General features: G+C 38.4%; 1 protein-coding gene across 1 annotated transcript in view; it reads right to left on the bottom strand.

Moving 5' to 3' along the window:
• The window catches only part of LOC123876294, a 139,798-nt gene that overhangs the window by 54,694 nt on the left and 68,523 nt on the right, over positions 1-16,581 (bottom strand). Inside the window, exons 2-4 of the mRNA XM_045922501.1 lie at positions 10,215-10,276; positions 1,076-1,184; positions 682-817 (exon numbers count right to left, since the gene is read on the bottom strand). Coding sequence (XP_045778457.1) covers positions 682-817; positions 1,076-1,175 — 236 coding nt within the window. The 5' untranslated portion in view covers positions 1,176-1,184; positions 10,215-10,276. The remainder of the gene's footprint in view (positions 1-681; positions 818-1,075; positions 1,185-10,214; positions 10,277-16,581) is intronic.

The raw sequence follows: 16,581 nt of genomic DNA, 5'->3' as shown, positions 1-16,581 counted from the left end.
TCAAACATTTTAATATTCAGCGTTTTTAGGAAAACTGCAAGCTAATAGTTTTCATCATTGAGGAAGAATCGGTACTAAAATGTAAGTAAGTCCGAAGGGTTAAGGTAAGAATCGTTAAGAACAGTAAAGAATTTTGTCCAGGAGACTGGAGTCTAGGTTGAGATCTATAGAGCACACTTTGACTTTGTTTAGACTTAAGACAATGTTAAAACGAGACAGCGCTCTATACACAAGTGTAAATAAAAAATTTATAACACCCCCGACAAGTGAAGGTTATAGTGACTAGAAAAGAGCTGATAACTTTCAAACGGCTGAACCGATTTTCTTGGATTAAAGCTAGAACACTCTCGATCAAGCCACCTTTCAAACAAAAACAAACTAAATTAAAATCGGTTCATTCGTTTAGGAGCTACGCTGCCACAGACGTACACAGATACACACGTCAAATTTATAACACCCCTCTTTTTGGGTCGGGGGTTTTTTTTTTATTCACTATAGGTAAGCGCTTGACCACAATCACACCTGATGGAAAGTGATGATGTGGTCTAAGATGGGGTTAATAAAACCGTCACGTTTTCACTAAGCAAAGTCAAAGTACGCTCTATAGATCTCAGCTTAAGAATCTCAGTCCAGCACAAACATTCTGCAGCTCCGCCAGATGAGCAATGAGGATGGTCTTACTTCCTCCTCGTATGCCGCTCGGCGTCGAGCAGCTCGCTCGTGGAGCTGCTCTTGGGGTCGGGCGAGGTGTCCGCGCGCGGGCGCCGCTTGAACATGCGCCGCAGCCCGCGCAGGAACCGACCTGTACGGCCTTCGCCTGCAACACAAACAAAATACTTCAGATAAACCAAGAAAGACGCCGCATATCTTCATTCTGGGCAAGTTTCCGCACTGTGCTTAGATGGCTTCCTCTGTTGTTTTTTTTAGGGTTCTGTACCTCAAAAGGAAAAACGGAATCCTTATAGGATCACTTTGTTTTCTGTCTATCTGTCTGTCTGTCCGTCCGTCCGTCCACACAGCACCTGTGTGTGTCCAGCAGTGGACGCACACAGGTTGATTGATGGAGAGAACTCACCATGGGTATTGGTCTCGGCGTGCGGCGGTCGGTAGGGCGGCTCGAGGGAGCCTTCGCGCACGCACGACATCAGCCCCGCGCCGCCGCCTCCGCCCGACATCCGCACTGCCTGAAACACAAACATATAAAGGGTTATTGACATAATAATAATAGTATGGTCACTAACTATATGGGCCTTCTACTATAACCAAGTCGCTCAGCGCGCATGGAGCCAGCTACGTTGGGTGTCACTCTCAACGATAAAATCCGGAACGAGGAAATTCGCAGAACAAAAGCAACCGACATAGCTCAAAGGATTAGCAAGCTGTAGTTGCAATGGGCAGGTCATGTCTGTCGTAAAACTGACGCCTGATGAGGCAGACGTGTTCTGGAGTGGAATGGAATGGAATGGATATGGTCACTAACTATATGGGTCTCATAAGAAAGCTCAGGGTCACTCAGTGTGCGACGGAGAGATCTACGCTTGGCATTTTTCTACGTGATCAAATCATAAGGAGAACCAGAGTAGGTAACCAACGTTGCTAAACGAGTTTCGAAGCTGAACCTCCGACAAGTGAAGGTTACAGTAACTAGAAAAGAGCTAGTAACTTGCAAACGGCTGAACCGATTTTCTTGGATTATAGCTAAGAACACTCTCGATCAAGCCACCTTTCAAACAAAAAAAAAACGTAAATTAAAATCGGTTCATTAATTTAGGAGCTACGATGCCACAGACAGATACACAGATACACACGTCAAACTTATAACACCCCTCTTTTTGGGTCGGGGGTTAAACAGTAGGTAAGTAATCCTCGAAACGTAAAGTATTCTCGGCACGCGCCTCTGTTTCCAAGTAGACAGTTAATAAAGCATCATAAACTGATTTATTGCCCTCACGAATCACGAGGGAATTCCTTGTATTTAAAAAACTCTCTCACATTATACCTACGTCTCATCTCATTAAATTATTTGGCTATCTTTAAAAATTACTTAACTCCATACTAAAACTAATATAAATGCAAAAGTGTGTTTGTCTGTCTGTCTGCTTGCTTTTCACAGCCCTACAGCTTTACCGATTTAGATGCAAGGTACAGAGTTAGCTTACATCCAGAGGACGGACATAGGCTACTTCTTATCCCGGAAAATCAAAGAGTTTCCACGGGATTCTTCAAGGCCTAGCTGTTTAACCGATTTACATGTAATTTTGTACAAAGGTAGCTTGCGTCCCTAAAATTGAGATAGGCTACTTTTTATCCTGGAAAATCAAAATTTTCCGCGGGATTTTTAAAAACCTAAGTCCCACGGGAGTTTCAAAAACCTAAATCCACGCGAGCGAAGCTGCGGGGATCGTCTAGTGTTAAAATATAAGTATATTAAAAAGGTACTTAGGTATTTCAGTGTATAAAATCGAATGCAGCAAGTGTGTAACTTACACAAGTGACGATAAATAGGTAGGTACGTATTTAATAAGTAGATGTTAAATGAAGACACTTCGCGCCTTACTTAGTATGTAACTTGGTAATAGGTTTAATTCAGGTTAGTATGGCGTTAAGTAAGAGTAACCACATGTTCACGATTTTCGGATTTTTCACTTTACTATGCTATAAGACATTGCTATCTGCCAAATTTCATGACTCTAGGTCAACGGGAAGTATTCTAAAGATTCTAATTCCCGACTTTTGACAGACACGATAGACATATAGACAGACAGACAAACACCCGTATTCACAAACGTTACTATGAGGTCTCATAGTGAGCTCGAACGCACAGTGTAGGTTCCACCAATCAGATGACTGTATCACCGTACAATGATCTGATTGGTGGAACCTACACTATGCGTTCGAGCTTACTGTAAGACCTCATAGTAACGTTTGTGAATACGGCCGTAAGTGATATATAGGGTTCATTTTTTTCTTATGAGGTACGGAACCCTAAAAAATATAGACAGACAGGTTCGTATAATCATTCAACAATTGATTCGTAAGCACCAATTACGTAAAGACTTAAACGATTTTTAATTGCACCTATATACAATCGATTGATTAACCACTTAACAATCTATTGTTATCTAAACATTGATATCGCTTCCCTTACAACATTATAACAACTACAACTGCCATAACCCTTCTAGGTTAACCCGTTTCCATCTTAGACTGCATCATCACTTACCATCATGTGAGATTGCAGTCAAGGGCTAACTTGTATTTGATTTTTTTTTAAACTGTGTCAACTTAACGTAATAATGTTCCATACATCCGTGTCACTGGTGGAAAACGAGAAGAAATCCCTATCGCCTGCTCCCTGTCCTTAACACTCCAGGTGCGTTCTGTATCTCGCATCTCCCTCGCTCGCAGCATCCGTATCGATCTGCTCAGTGCCCTTGACCTTCCTCCGCGGGTAAACAGAGTCCTGACCTTGGAACGTAGATCGTAGAGTCCGCTAGATGAGCGTAGTTACGTCCTGGTTTCTATTGCGTACCTTTGACGTTATCAATAGTATGTGATTGCCCAGTGGTTAAGAAGTCTCGGGGGTTCGATTCCAGTCACTAACTTTTCGGAATCATGTTCGCTCTAAGCATTTAAATATCAGTTGTTTTAACGATTCTCCTCGTTTCTGATTTGATTACGTAGAGAAACTTCAAGTATAGCTCTTTCCATCGCCTTCTGAGTGACTCTGAGATATATTTTTTTTGGACGGATGTAACGCGAACGTTACTTCCGTTAGAAAAAGATTTAAAAGAGTTTTTTTAAAGTAGTAAAGTAGTTGTAGTTTCACTTCAATCAAATAAGTTATGTATTAACTACCTACTCATATTATACAGCAATGGAAAGCGCAATGACCCATCTAAATATGTACGATCCTTAAATAGAAGCTTTAACGCAACTTTAATGTTAAACAGGACGTCATTAACGCAGACTACAGACTACAGTCTAGACAAACGTTTAAATGATTCATGTAAGTTTAGAGTTATTAATTTATACAAGCTTGCCCGGATTCAGACTTGCGACTCTAAACGAAGAAACCTAAGGAATAATAGCACGTCTATAAAAGAAGACACTGACTGAATGACTGACTGACTGACATTATATCGACCCGGCTGAAAATCAACGCTGTATGATCTTGTGTATGAATAAAGCATATAAAGCAAATTATACTGAGCTGGTATCTTTTTTCGGTTCCTGCCTCACAATATTATGACGCAGTTTATTCCGGCGCTTCTTCTGGATAACCAACCTTTAGGTTAACATGTGTGACACAATTAGCAAAACGAATATATTTTCTTTCTTTCTATCTTTCTTTTCTTTCTTTTCTTTTCTTTCTCTCTTTTGGCAGTTAGGTAGGTCTTGTGGCACAAGCCTGGACCAATCCACGTCCAAGAGTACAAGTAAAGAGAAAAATCCGAAAACCCTGAATTTGTGATTTTATCACAAAAACATTAATAAGTGTATTTTTTTTTCGACGACAGTACGGAACCCTTCGTGTGCGAGTCCAACTCTCACTTGACTGGATTTTCTTGTTAATAGGAATGGATAAGGACTTCGTCTTTGTTGGTGTTAGCTGGTGGGCGTGTTCTGCATTTTTGGAGTGTTTTTTTTTTGTTAAAACTGACTGGAAAGCGCTCTAAGGGGGTGCGTATGTCGGCGAGCGCCGGCAAAGACGGGGTCCATACTTGTATAGTTTAACTAACTTGTTACAAATAACTACAAACTTGACATTGGCTAATCTTTGTAAAGCCAGACGAGAGAGAAAAAAAAGGAATGGATAAAAGGTATTCAGTATATCTACAACTACAACTATTAATCATATTCTGTGAATGACGTGTAAACTGTACACAAACTTATTTTCTTCGGCAACTTTCTATACTCCGCGGAAACTCCCTAAGGAACTCCTCAATGCGTATCTACCCATCATGCGATTATGAGAAATGTGAAAACAACTTTTACATAAAGGAAATATTTTCAAATATAACGCGCCTTCGAGAGAGTTCCTAATCGCTTTGTCAAACTTTACTATAATCGAAAGTTGACTTCACAACGCACTGTTTACACCATAATATACCAATAGGAAAATTTCTTCAAAATTTTTATAACTACCGTATGCCCGCGACTTCGTCCGCGTGGACTACACAAATTTCAAACCCCTATTTCACCCCCTTAGGGGTTGAATTTTCCCAAATCCTTTCTTAGCGGCTGCCTACGTCATGATGGCTGCATGCCAAACAGGCCGATCAAAGATCAGTTAATCAGTCAGTTACTCAGCTTTTCCTTTTTAACCCCCGACCCAAAAAGAGGGGTGTTATAAGTTTGACGTGTGTATCTGTGTATCTGTCTGTGGCATTGTAGCTCCTAAACTAATGAACCGATTTTATTTTAGTTTTTTTTGTTTGAAAGGTGGCTTGATCGAGAGTGTTCTTAGCTATAATCTAAGAAAATCGGTTCAGCCGTTTGAAAGTTATTAGCTCTTTTCTAGTTACTGTAACTTCACTTGTCGGTGGTGTTATAAATAATTTACACTTGTTATTACATTTAGTACGAAGTATCACACTATCACACTAATATTATAAAGGAGAAAGTTTGTATGTGTGTGTGTGTGTGTGTGTGTATGTTTGTTACTCCTTTACGCAAAAACTACTAGACGGATTGGGCTGAAATTTAGAATGGAGATAGATTATACCCTGGATTAGCACATAGGCTACTTTTTATCCCGGAAAATCAAAGAGTTCCCACGGGAATTTTAAAAAACCTACATCCACGCGAACGAAGTCGCGGGTATCAGCTAGTGGATCATGAATATTATTCCTGTAACATTTTACGAACATTTTCCGAATGAACTTAATCAAACGCTGGAAATGAGAAAAACGTATCAAAAACCTATCTGATTTAACAGCAATCTAAATCGCAATCTGATTTCAGATGAGGAAATCTGTTACACTAGCCCTGACCTAGTTCCGATAGGACCCTGACCAGCGCACAGGAACACTAGATCGATGCAGCTTTGTACCTATCTATCTAGTAACTAGGTACACGTGCCTATTGGATATGATGACAATTCAACATTTTTAGGGTTCCGTACCTCAAAAGGAAAAACGGAACCCTTATAGGATCATTTTGTTGTCTGTCTGTCTAACCGTCTGTCGTGTCTGTCAAGAAAACCTATTCCCGTTGACCTATAATCATGATTGGCAGGTAGGCACTAGGTAGGTTTTATAGCACAAGTAAAAGAAAAAATCCAAAAAACCATGAACTTGTGAATGAAAAAAATAAAATTAAAATGTGTTTATGAGTATTTTCAATTTTCAAAGTAAGATAACTATACCAAGTGAAAGGGCTTTACCTTTACATTCTAAAACAGATTTTTAAGTATTTATTATTATGCGTAACAATTTTTCATTTACCGTCGAAAAAAATACCCGTGTACAGAACCCTCGGTGCGCGAGTCTGACTCGCAGTTGGCCGCTTTTGTGTTATTGCTTATTATGACATCTAAACAGAGTTACCAAAACCTCTACCCGATCTATCTCGCCAGAATTACCCTAAAGGATCACGTTCTAACAATTTACTCCTCAAATAACATCGCTGATAAAGTGGAAGTAGCAATAATGATAAAACTTCGGGCGTTGCGGTAAATTCGCCGTTTTATAACCAAAAGGTGCCGGCACCAGGTGTGCAAGGCTCTAGGCCACCACTTAATGCAGGGAGCCATTTATAACGTTCTTAGGGAAGCTCGTTCAAAAACCTATTACGGATACCCACTTAATTTGTCACCGTAATTTCTACTTAGGAATTGTTTGCGACTTTTACCAAAGACCTGTTGGAAGTAATTTTATACATTACATATTTGCCCGTTCTCGTCGCTCCCCTCGTCTTCATAGGTTCTTTTCATTCAGGACCGTTTTAGGGTTCCGTACATCAAAAGGAAAAACGGAACCCATATAGGACTATTTCGTTGTATTTCTGTCTGTCTGTCTGTCCGTCGTGTCTGTCAAGAAACCTATAGGGTACTTCGCGTTGACCTAGAATCATGAAAGGCAGGTATGTAGGTCTTATTGCACAAGTACAGAATAAATCTGAAAACCGCGAATTTGTGGTTACATCATTTAAAAAAAAAATTAAAACGTGTTTCTATTTTCAAAGTAAGATAACTATACCAAGTGGGGTATCATATGAAAGGGCTTTACCTAGGATGTTCCGGTATCGGAGTGAAACGTACGTTGCATGTGTTCTGAAAGATTTGTGTAGTGTTGTGTGTTTATTGCTTGCTTTTCCTGCTTATTTAGTAGTGGGAGCGCGTCGCAAGCTGCATGATGTACCTACCATTCAGATCACAGATTTATCTGTTTTGGTGGATTATAGCAAACTAATCTTGGGTTTCTCATAGGTATACCTATATAATGGACTTTCTCAAAGGAACTCCTGCTTCTATCCAAGAATGTATCTACATATTTGAATAATTAACAGGGTTAAGCAACCAAAGTCCATGAAATTTTGCAGACATATTCTAGAAACTAATATCTGTGTCTGTGGTGTTTTAGATTTTTCTAAAAATATGTAGTTTTAAAATTACAGGGGCTCAAAGATTTGTGTGTAAATTTTTAAGACCGCGTAACTTTGAAACCGAATATTTTAACAGAAATCTGGAAAACCACAGACATAGATATTAGTTTCTAGAATATGTCTGCAAAATTTCATGGACCTTGGTTGCTTAATATTCAAATGAAATTGGAACTACGATTGTATGAAACGAGTGACGGAGTGAGCCCTCTTAATAACGTCATCCATAGCAATTCTGAATAATATTTATTTTAGTACACTTGAATAAACTTATTCGGCATTGCTCGGACGTACAACGGCCTTTAAAGAGGTACATACTACATAGTAACTACCTGCGCCTAGCTTAGTATATGGAGCGTTAGCTTTTTCGTTTAAAATGTATGTAGGCCAACGTGAGTACCTATTATGTTATTTACATCGTTATTCTAATTTTACGGCTTGCACCAGTTTTTTTATTGCCCATACAAACAACTATAAAAAAGCTATAAGATGATTCCATACAAACGAATTGAAAAGATAAGGCCATGAAAGTTTCAGCCTATTAAGAGCCCATTGAAGTATTAGATGTTTATCTGCTAATGAAAGTAACGGACTCTATTGGCTAGTTTTAGAATATTTGCTGCTTTTCTGAGCTCATAAACTTAATTAAGAGGGTCCTCATATGCATCTTATTGCCTCCGAGTGCTTGGGTGAATTTGCATTTGCCCGTTCATTCCTCTTCATCCGTCAGTCTGTCAGAGATTTCTAATATCAATCAATGTCTGCCAATACGCACTTGGCCAGCCAGGTGGACTATTGCCTAAACTCTTGAGAGGAGATCCGTGCTTAGTAGTAACTAGTGGGCCCGCATCATGATTTATGATTTTAAAACAAAAACGGTCTATCTAGTACGGAACCGTCTCATGATGTAATCCTTCCATTATAAAAATAAACGTATAATTTTTAGGATTCCGTACCTCAAAACTAAAGAACCCTTATAAGATCACTTTGGTGTCTGTCTGTCCGTCAGTCGTGTCTGTTAAGAAATCTTATAGGGTACTTCCCGTTGACCCAGAATAATGAAATTTGGCAGGTAGTTAGGTCTTATAGCACCAGTAAAGCGAAAAAAATCTGACAGCCGTGAAGAATTGTGATTATATCACACAAAAAAATGTGTTCACGAAAAATAAATTTATTAAATCACATATAGATGGCGCAGTCTATTATTAACTTGCAGTGTTCCACATAAAAGTGTTAGGTATACCTTGTATGATGGTACAGAACCCTTCGTGTGCGGATCCGACTCGCAAATTATTTGTTAAATAAAGACCATTACCATGGTACGTATTACGTAGCTGATTCTAATCGCTGTAAATTATATGTGTTTAAAGCCAACATTTTCCAACTTCAAAGTGACCATGTCCGTAAGGTACACCATAATTTGGCGCGCCATAATTTACCATATCTACGCACTAAACTTTACGAAATCCGTTATAACCGCGTAGTAATTTGAATCACAAATTACATCGCGGTTGGGCGCACATTGTGGCTAATTTAGCTCACAATGTATGAACTAAGCTGACAGGTCCAAATCTGGTGCTATCCCTTTCCGAAGGGAGCATTATGAAAGGGATGGGAAATATATTTTAGGAATGCCTTGCCTACCGAAAAGAACTAGCAAGAAATTCTGCGGTTTGTTTATTTCAATGATTCGATTTGGTTTCGCTGGCAGCGATGTTCACGACGTTACGCGTCGCGCTACACATTGTTCTTACCACCCACTAGATTAAGTACTATGTACCTACATTACCAATTTGTCATTATGCTGGTTTCTATAATTTTATTTTTATTGTATAGCTATAATTAATAAACTAACCACTTGGTAAAACTAACTGTGGTTTTTGTGGCGCTGAATGTAACAAAAACTCTCTGTATATGTTTTATGTCAATAATAATAAATAAAATATAATGTAATGTGCGCCCACCCTAAGTCCGAACGTTTTCTCTTCGCTCTAGAAATCTTCACTGAATATATGTATAATTAGCGATGTACAAAAAATAAACTCTTGTGGAACAATTAAGCGTATTATGTCCGAGCGATTAATTTTATTTGCATTCTGAGACGATACGATGTTTTTTTTTTGTGGTCAAGTCGGGCATACCTAATACCTTTGAGTGGAACGATGTGGTCCGTCGCCAACTATAACCAGTAACTCTCTAGAACCACTCTAATAGAAAACTACAGAACCCTAAAAAAACCGGTCAAGTGCGAGTCGGACACGTAAGGTTCCGTACCAAGGAACCTTGGTACTTCAAAACCTCGGTTTGGTATATTTTTCAAGTCTCAAGGGAGTTCTCCCTAATGTTCTCAAACGTAGGTAAAGTCGCACTGACCAACGTGGTGGACTATGGACAAAACACTCTCAATTCTAAGAGGCGACCCGTTCTCCGTACTGAGCCGGCAATGGGTTGATCATGATGATGATCACACATCTTGCTTATGTTTCGCCCATAAATCTTGATTGCAGCTCTCACGCTTGACTTGAAGCGACCATGGAAAATGCCTACGTCCTTCACCGTAGCTTAGTCCTTAAACCACGTGTAAATAAAAGAGGTCGTGTGTTACTCACCCGCTGGCTCAGGGGATTGTTTCCACGCCGGCAGCCATGGTTACCGGCGACCCCCACGCGACCTGGAAAGAGTGAGGGAATTCTTTAGCGGATAATACAAATAGGTACTTATAGTGTTTTACCCCCGACCCAAAAAGAGGGGTGTTGTAAGTTTGACGTGTGTATCTGTGTATCTGTCTGTGGCATCGTAGCTCCTAAACTAATGAACCGATTTTAATTTAGTTTTTTTTTTTGTTTGAAAGGTGGCATGATCGAGAGTGTTCTTAGCCATAATCCAAGAAAATCGGTTCAGCCGTTTGAAAGTTATCAGCTCTTTTCTAGTTACTGTAACCTTCACTTCACTAAATTTTTAATTTACACTAATTGTTCAACAATTTATTCACTCGATTCAAGAGTGAATGGAAAATCCACAAGTAGGTACCAAATAGCAATGTGAGTGACAATTTATCTTATCTGAACGAGGTTTTGTTTACTGTAGAGAAACTTGAAAACTTTGAATTAGTCTGGAGACAGTCTCCAAAGATTACAAATGGGGGATTTATTCTTGTATTCAAAACGAGCGCTATAAGCCTCTTTATCTTTAAGCTTAGCGGTTCAGTTTTGAGTACGTTAAGCCATCGAATAAATACGCTTTCATTCTGTTTAATTTAATCATTTTAATGTAAAAGACATTATAGTAAGCCTACCTACTAATAGAGAGAAACACTTGTATGTACTTTAATTGCTTTTATTCGACTGTTTCCTTATTTTATTCATTTACAAATAGAGCACAACAACCACCCGCCATTCTACGCGTCACCAGAGAGTGTGTAGAGTCCGCTCGTACCATAGACTCTTGTAGAACGTCAGAAGGAGCTAGGCCACGCATATACTATTAACAACTCCACCTAACACTACCTATTTAAATGTGGACAGACGATATCAAACGAGTCGCAGCGAGCCGTTATCGGGTGGCGCATGATCGTGGCGTGTAAAAGTCCCTACAAGAGATCTACCTATGTCCAGCAGTGGACTTCCATTAGATGGTGATGACGAATATACAAAAATCATTTACAGACACGCTTACATAAACATAAAATGCTGCTATTTCTTTATTACTCCAAGTTAAGTATTTACTACAAGCTAAGTGCACTACAAGCTTACAAGCTAAGTACTTATGTGTACACTTGAAATTCTCCAATCCATCCATAACAATTTTTCAAATCCAAACAAGTAGGTACCTACCCTAAGATTAGAAGTCAAATTTTTACGCCAATCCAAAGATACTAAAACAACTCTTTCTCGAGAGTAAAAGAACTCCCCCATTATCTCGTTCATATCGGTGTACATAATTGTTATGGATCTAGGGAGCAATCTAGCTTAAATCCACCCCTCAACGGTACAAGTGTAATGGTTTTAAACAAAGACAGACGATTATAACTGCCAGTATATTTATTATATAATGGTAGGTACGATACGGGGCAGCGTTTCCCAAATGGTTTCCATAAAATGATATCATTAAAATATGAGAGATATTCCACATTTCTCTTCTCTACATGCTCGTAGTTTAAAAGTTGCTTCCCGCCATCTGTTCGTCTGTACGCTTAAATCTTTTAAACTACGCCACGGATTTTAATGCGGTTTTCATCAATAGAAAGAGTGATTAAAGAGGAAGGTTTATACGTATAGATTAATATTGTTTTGTGTTAATTTGTTGAAATATGCCGATAATTTGTTCAAGGTGTCAAAAGATATTAAGCCAACTAAGAGCTTTTATCAAAAATGCTGTTATTATTTTGAAATATAACAAAACTAGCTGATGCCCGCGACTTCGTTCCCGTGGATATAGGTTTTTAAAAATCCCGTGGGAGCTCATTGATTTTCCGGGATAAAAACTAGTCTATGTGTTAATCCAGGGTATAATCTATCTCCATTCCAAACAGCCAAGTCCGTCCAGTAGTTCTTGCGTGAAAGAGTAACATACATCCATCCATAAATACTTACAAATTTTCGCGTTTAAAATGCAAATTAGTAGGATAACCACACAGCACATTCTACATTGCACCAGTGTAAAGCCGGGGCATGTCGCTAGTTTTGAATATAAGTTTATTCAAAATTCATTTATTTACGTCACAGGTTCGTATTTGGGTCACAGAAATTCATTAAATTAATAACCTGAAGATTCGGAGCAGTGACTGTCATAGATGGACAGATAGACACACACACGAGTCACAGAATCATACTGATATTATAAATGCGAAAATGTGTTTGTTTGTATGTTTGTCTTTCCTTCACGCCCTAAATAAGCAAACAATCGACTTGATTTGTGGCATAGAGATACTCGTAGTTGTAAGGACGGCGAGTAACACAGGCTACTTTTGATCCCGGAAAATCAAAGAGTTTCCATGGGATTTATAAAAACCTAAATCCACGCGGACGAAGTCGCGAGCATCTGCTAGTCCTACAAAAATAGCGAGGCAGTAGAAAAAGTATTAACAGGGCTCTCTCCGTCACTTGCTCCATACAATCGTAGTTCCAATTTCATTTGAATATTAAGCAACCAAAGTCCATGAAATTTTGCACACATATTCTAGGAACTAAGTGCCTGTGGTGTTTAGATTTTTCTAAAAATATGTACTTTTAAAATTACAGGGGCTCAAGGATTTGTATGTGAATTTTTAAGACCGCGTAACTTTGAAACCGAATATTTTAACAGAAATCTGGAAAACCACAGGCATAGATATTAGTTTCTAGAATATGTCTTCAAAATTTCGTGGACTTTGGTTGCTTAATATTCAAATGAAATTGGAACTACGTTTGTATGGAGCGAGTGATGGAGAGACCCCTCTTAAATACCCTGACTTATATACCAAAGGGATGCTCAAAACAAACCCCAAGAATCCCTAGGCGTCATAAAAATAAACAACTCCAAATCGCCGGAGTACCTACTTGGTATTGTTTAGGACGGCTAAACTCCCGCGAGTCCTCGAGAGGTTTCATTATATTTTATAATCGAGCCCGGAGAATAATTGGTAGCTGAATTCGAAGCGAATTTCTTAAGCCGCCTTTACACGTTCGTAAGAGACCATACTCTACCCACATAGAGAGAAGTTAATGTCTCTCTCTCTCTCTCTCTTACGGAACCTTATACAAAATATGGCAAAGAAAAAATTCAGAGGGCTTTAACCATTTTGAGTCACTAACCAATCACAAAAGAAACTCACCGACCAATCACAAAAGCACTGTGTTTTCGAATTGAATTTCAAATGTTGTTTGAAAACTTAAGATAGACTAACAAACCACGGAAAACATAAGCCCGTTCGTGATTGGTTGATAACTCAAGACTGACTATTCTCTCATTCATCTTTGTTGGGATTACTAACAGAGAAAGCTCTACATTAACTTCTCTCCTTGGATAAAGTGTAGGTATACTTACACAGCTGTGTATCATATGACCAAGGATTCCTTTACTCATCTTCCGATCCCGTTTAATCTCATAAGAAAGAGAAATGTAAGAGAAAAGTCTAAGGGATGATGCATTTAAAAAATATTTAACCAAAACAAAGTCATCGTGTGTAGGAGCGTTAAAACCACTCAAATACAAATTCAGTAGGAAACACAAGAGACCTACAAATAAAATACAAGTTGATTTAATTTTTACCGTTTTAGAAGCCGTTGTGGAAAATAATATGGAAAACAATGAATTTGCATTACAAAAAGAACTCTGGCAGCTGGCAATTATTTATAGAAGAAACAGGAAATATACCTACATGGTGCCCGCGACTTCGTCCGTGTGGATAGGAACCAATATGTTTTTCAAAATCTAGCGGGAACACTTTAATTTTCCGGTATAACAAAGGTTACAGTAACTAGAAAAAAGCTGATAACTTTCAAACGGCTGAACCGATTTTTTTCAATTGTAACTAACAACACTCTCGATCAAGCCACCTTTCAAGCCAAAAAAAATAAATTAAAATCGGTTCATTCGTTTAGGAGCTACGATGCCACAGACAATACACAGATGCACACGTCAAACTTATAACACACCTCTTTTTGGGTCGGGGTTAATATTATAAACGACTATAGCTACTGACTGACTGTTCTATCAACGCACAGCTCAAACTATTGGACGGATTAGGCTGAAATCTGGCACGCAGATAGCTATTACGACGTAGACATCCACTTCGGAAGGATTTTTCAAAAACTTAACCACTAACGGGGTAAAATAGGGGTTTAAAATTTGCTTAGTCGCGGACGAAGTCGCGGGCTACTATAGTCAAATAGTATGATCATTATAGCCAAGCGCTAGTCTATCAAGTAGGTACATACTAATAAAAAACTTCAACAGAAAACAACACGAAACACACTTTCACAAAAACCACACCAGCATACCGCGACGTGAACAAAGCAAAGCGTGCTACAGAACGCGATAGAAAAAGCGCGGAAACCAAACCTTGAACTTCAATAGATTATATACAACAAACGTACATACACACCCGAGTCAATCAACAATCTACCTTATGTCATCGTAATAAGTGTTAACAAAACTGTAGTAAGCAATACAGCGGCGGCAGGTAAAGTTCAATGGCTGGAAGAAAAAACGATGACTATAAAAACCTTGGTCTCATAACGTTAGTGCGCTTCGATGGCTGCACATTTCTATATTTTGTGATGATGATACTTGATATGAAAAGTATACTTTTAGTAAAACAGTTGTGTTAATCTAGGACGTTATCGGGAAATCTTTGGACTTCTCATTAAGGTTTACACAAATACTTGGGTCGTAAAACTTCTTTAGAAGCACTTCAGAATTGAGAGCTTATTCAGATCTTCTCGGAGGAAAGAAACGAAACATCACTTCTGCCGACAAGCGTAAATTAAAAATTTATAACACCCCCGACAAGTGAAGGTTACAGTAACTAGAAAAGAGCTGATAACTTTCAAACGGCTGAACCGATTTTCTTGGATTATAGCTAAGAACACTCTCGAATAAGCCACCTTTCAAACAAAAAAAAAACTAAATTAAAATCGGTTCATTAGTTTAGGAGCTACGATGCCACAGAGATATGCACAGATACACACGTCAAACTTATAACACCCCTCTTTTTAGGGCGGGAATTAATAAAAATTCAATAATAGAAGCCTAAGAATGTATCAAATCAATCAGATGCTAAACATCTGATCTTGCTGTCATCTTTTATCGAGGTGGTACATACTTGGTGTCCGTACACCAAATATGTACATAGGTATCTAATAACTACTTAGTACACGGCCTCACGTCCATGGAAATGGAAACTATTTAAACTCCTAGAAATAGAAACTGTCATAGAAGGATTACAGTGATGTTTTGAAACCGCCATCCTTAGAATAATATTCTAAGCTGATATCTTAATTCCATTATAAATTACATCTTACTAGTCGGTGTCGCTTGAATTTAGGTTTTTAGGGTTCCGTAACCCAAAAGGAAAACTGGAACCCTTATAAAATCACTTTGTTGTTTGTCAATTATTTTCAATTTCCAAAGTAAGATAACTTTACCAAGTGGGGTATCATATGAAATTTTTTAATAATCCCGTGGAAACTTTTTGATTTCCCAATTTTTTCCCCTCCAAATTCAATTGTACAGTATGAAAACCACGCTATTGTAATTTGTAAGACTTGTACTTTGGTCATTCTAACATATAATATTATGTAGTAATTTTGTTTAAATAGTGGGTAATTTAAACGTGTACGGAGGCCAGTTCCAAACTTTATTATGTTAGTAACAATGGCTTAGTGTTACGACATTCATTCGTCTTTCATGTTTTCGTAACACAGTATATCCGCGACCTTCTTCGTGAGAATAAGGACAATGGGTATATAATATATATAACTTCGTGACCAAAACTGCATTGCTTATCATTAGTCAAGCAAAAATCGTAGCTATTAAAAACTAATCGTACAACCAGAACCATTTTTACCCCCGACCCAAAAAGAGGGGTGTTATAAGTTTGACGTGCCTCCTGCCTTGAGGGTTCCGTACTCGGGTATTTTTCCGACATTTTGAACGATAAATCAAAAACTATTATGCATAAAAATAAATAAAAATGTGTTTTAGAATGTACAAATAAACCCCTTTCATATGATACCCCATTTGGTATAGTTATCGTACTTTGAAAATATAAACACATTTAAATTTTTTTTTTTTATGTTGTAACCACAAATTCACGATTTTCAGATTTATTCCTTTGCTTGTGCTATAAGACCTACGTACCTGCCCATGATTCTAGGTCAACGGGAAGTACCCTATAAACTTTCTTGACAGACACGACGGACGGACGGACGGACAGACAGACAGACAACAAAGTGATCCTATAAGGGTTCCGTTTTTCCTTTTGAGGTACTGAAC

The sequence above is a fragment of the Maniola jurtina genome, chromosome 21 (assembly GCF_905333055.1).
Source record: "Maniola jurtina chromosome 21, ilManJurt1.1, whole genome shotgun sequence".
Classification (NCBI taxonomy): domain Eukaryota; kingdom Metazoa; phylum Arthropoda; class Insecta; order Lepidoptera; family Nymphalidae; genus Maniola; species Maniola jurtina.
This window is presented reverse-complemented; position numbering and strand designations above follow the sequence as displayed.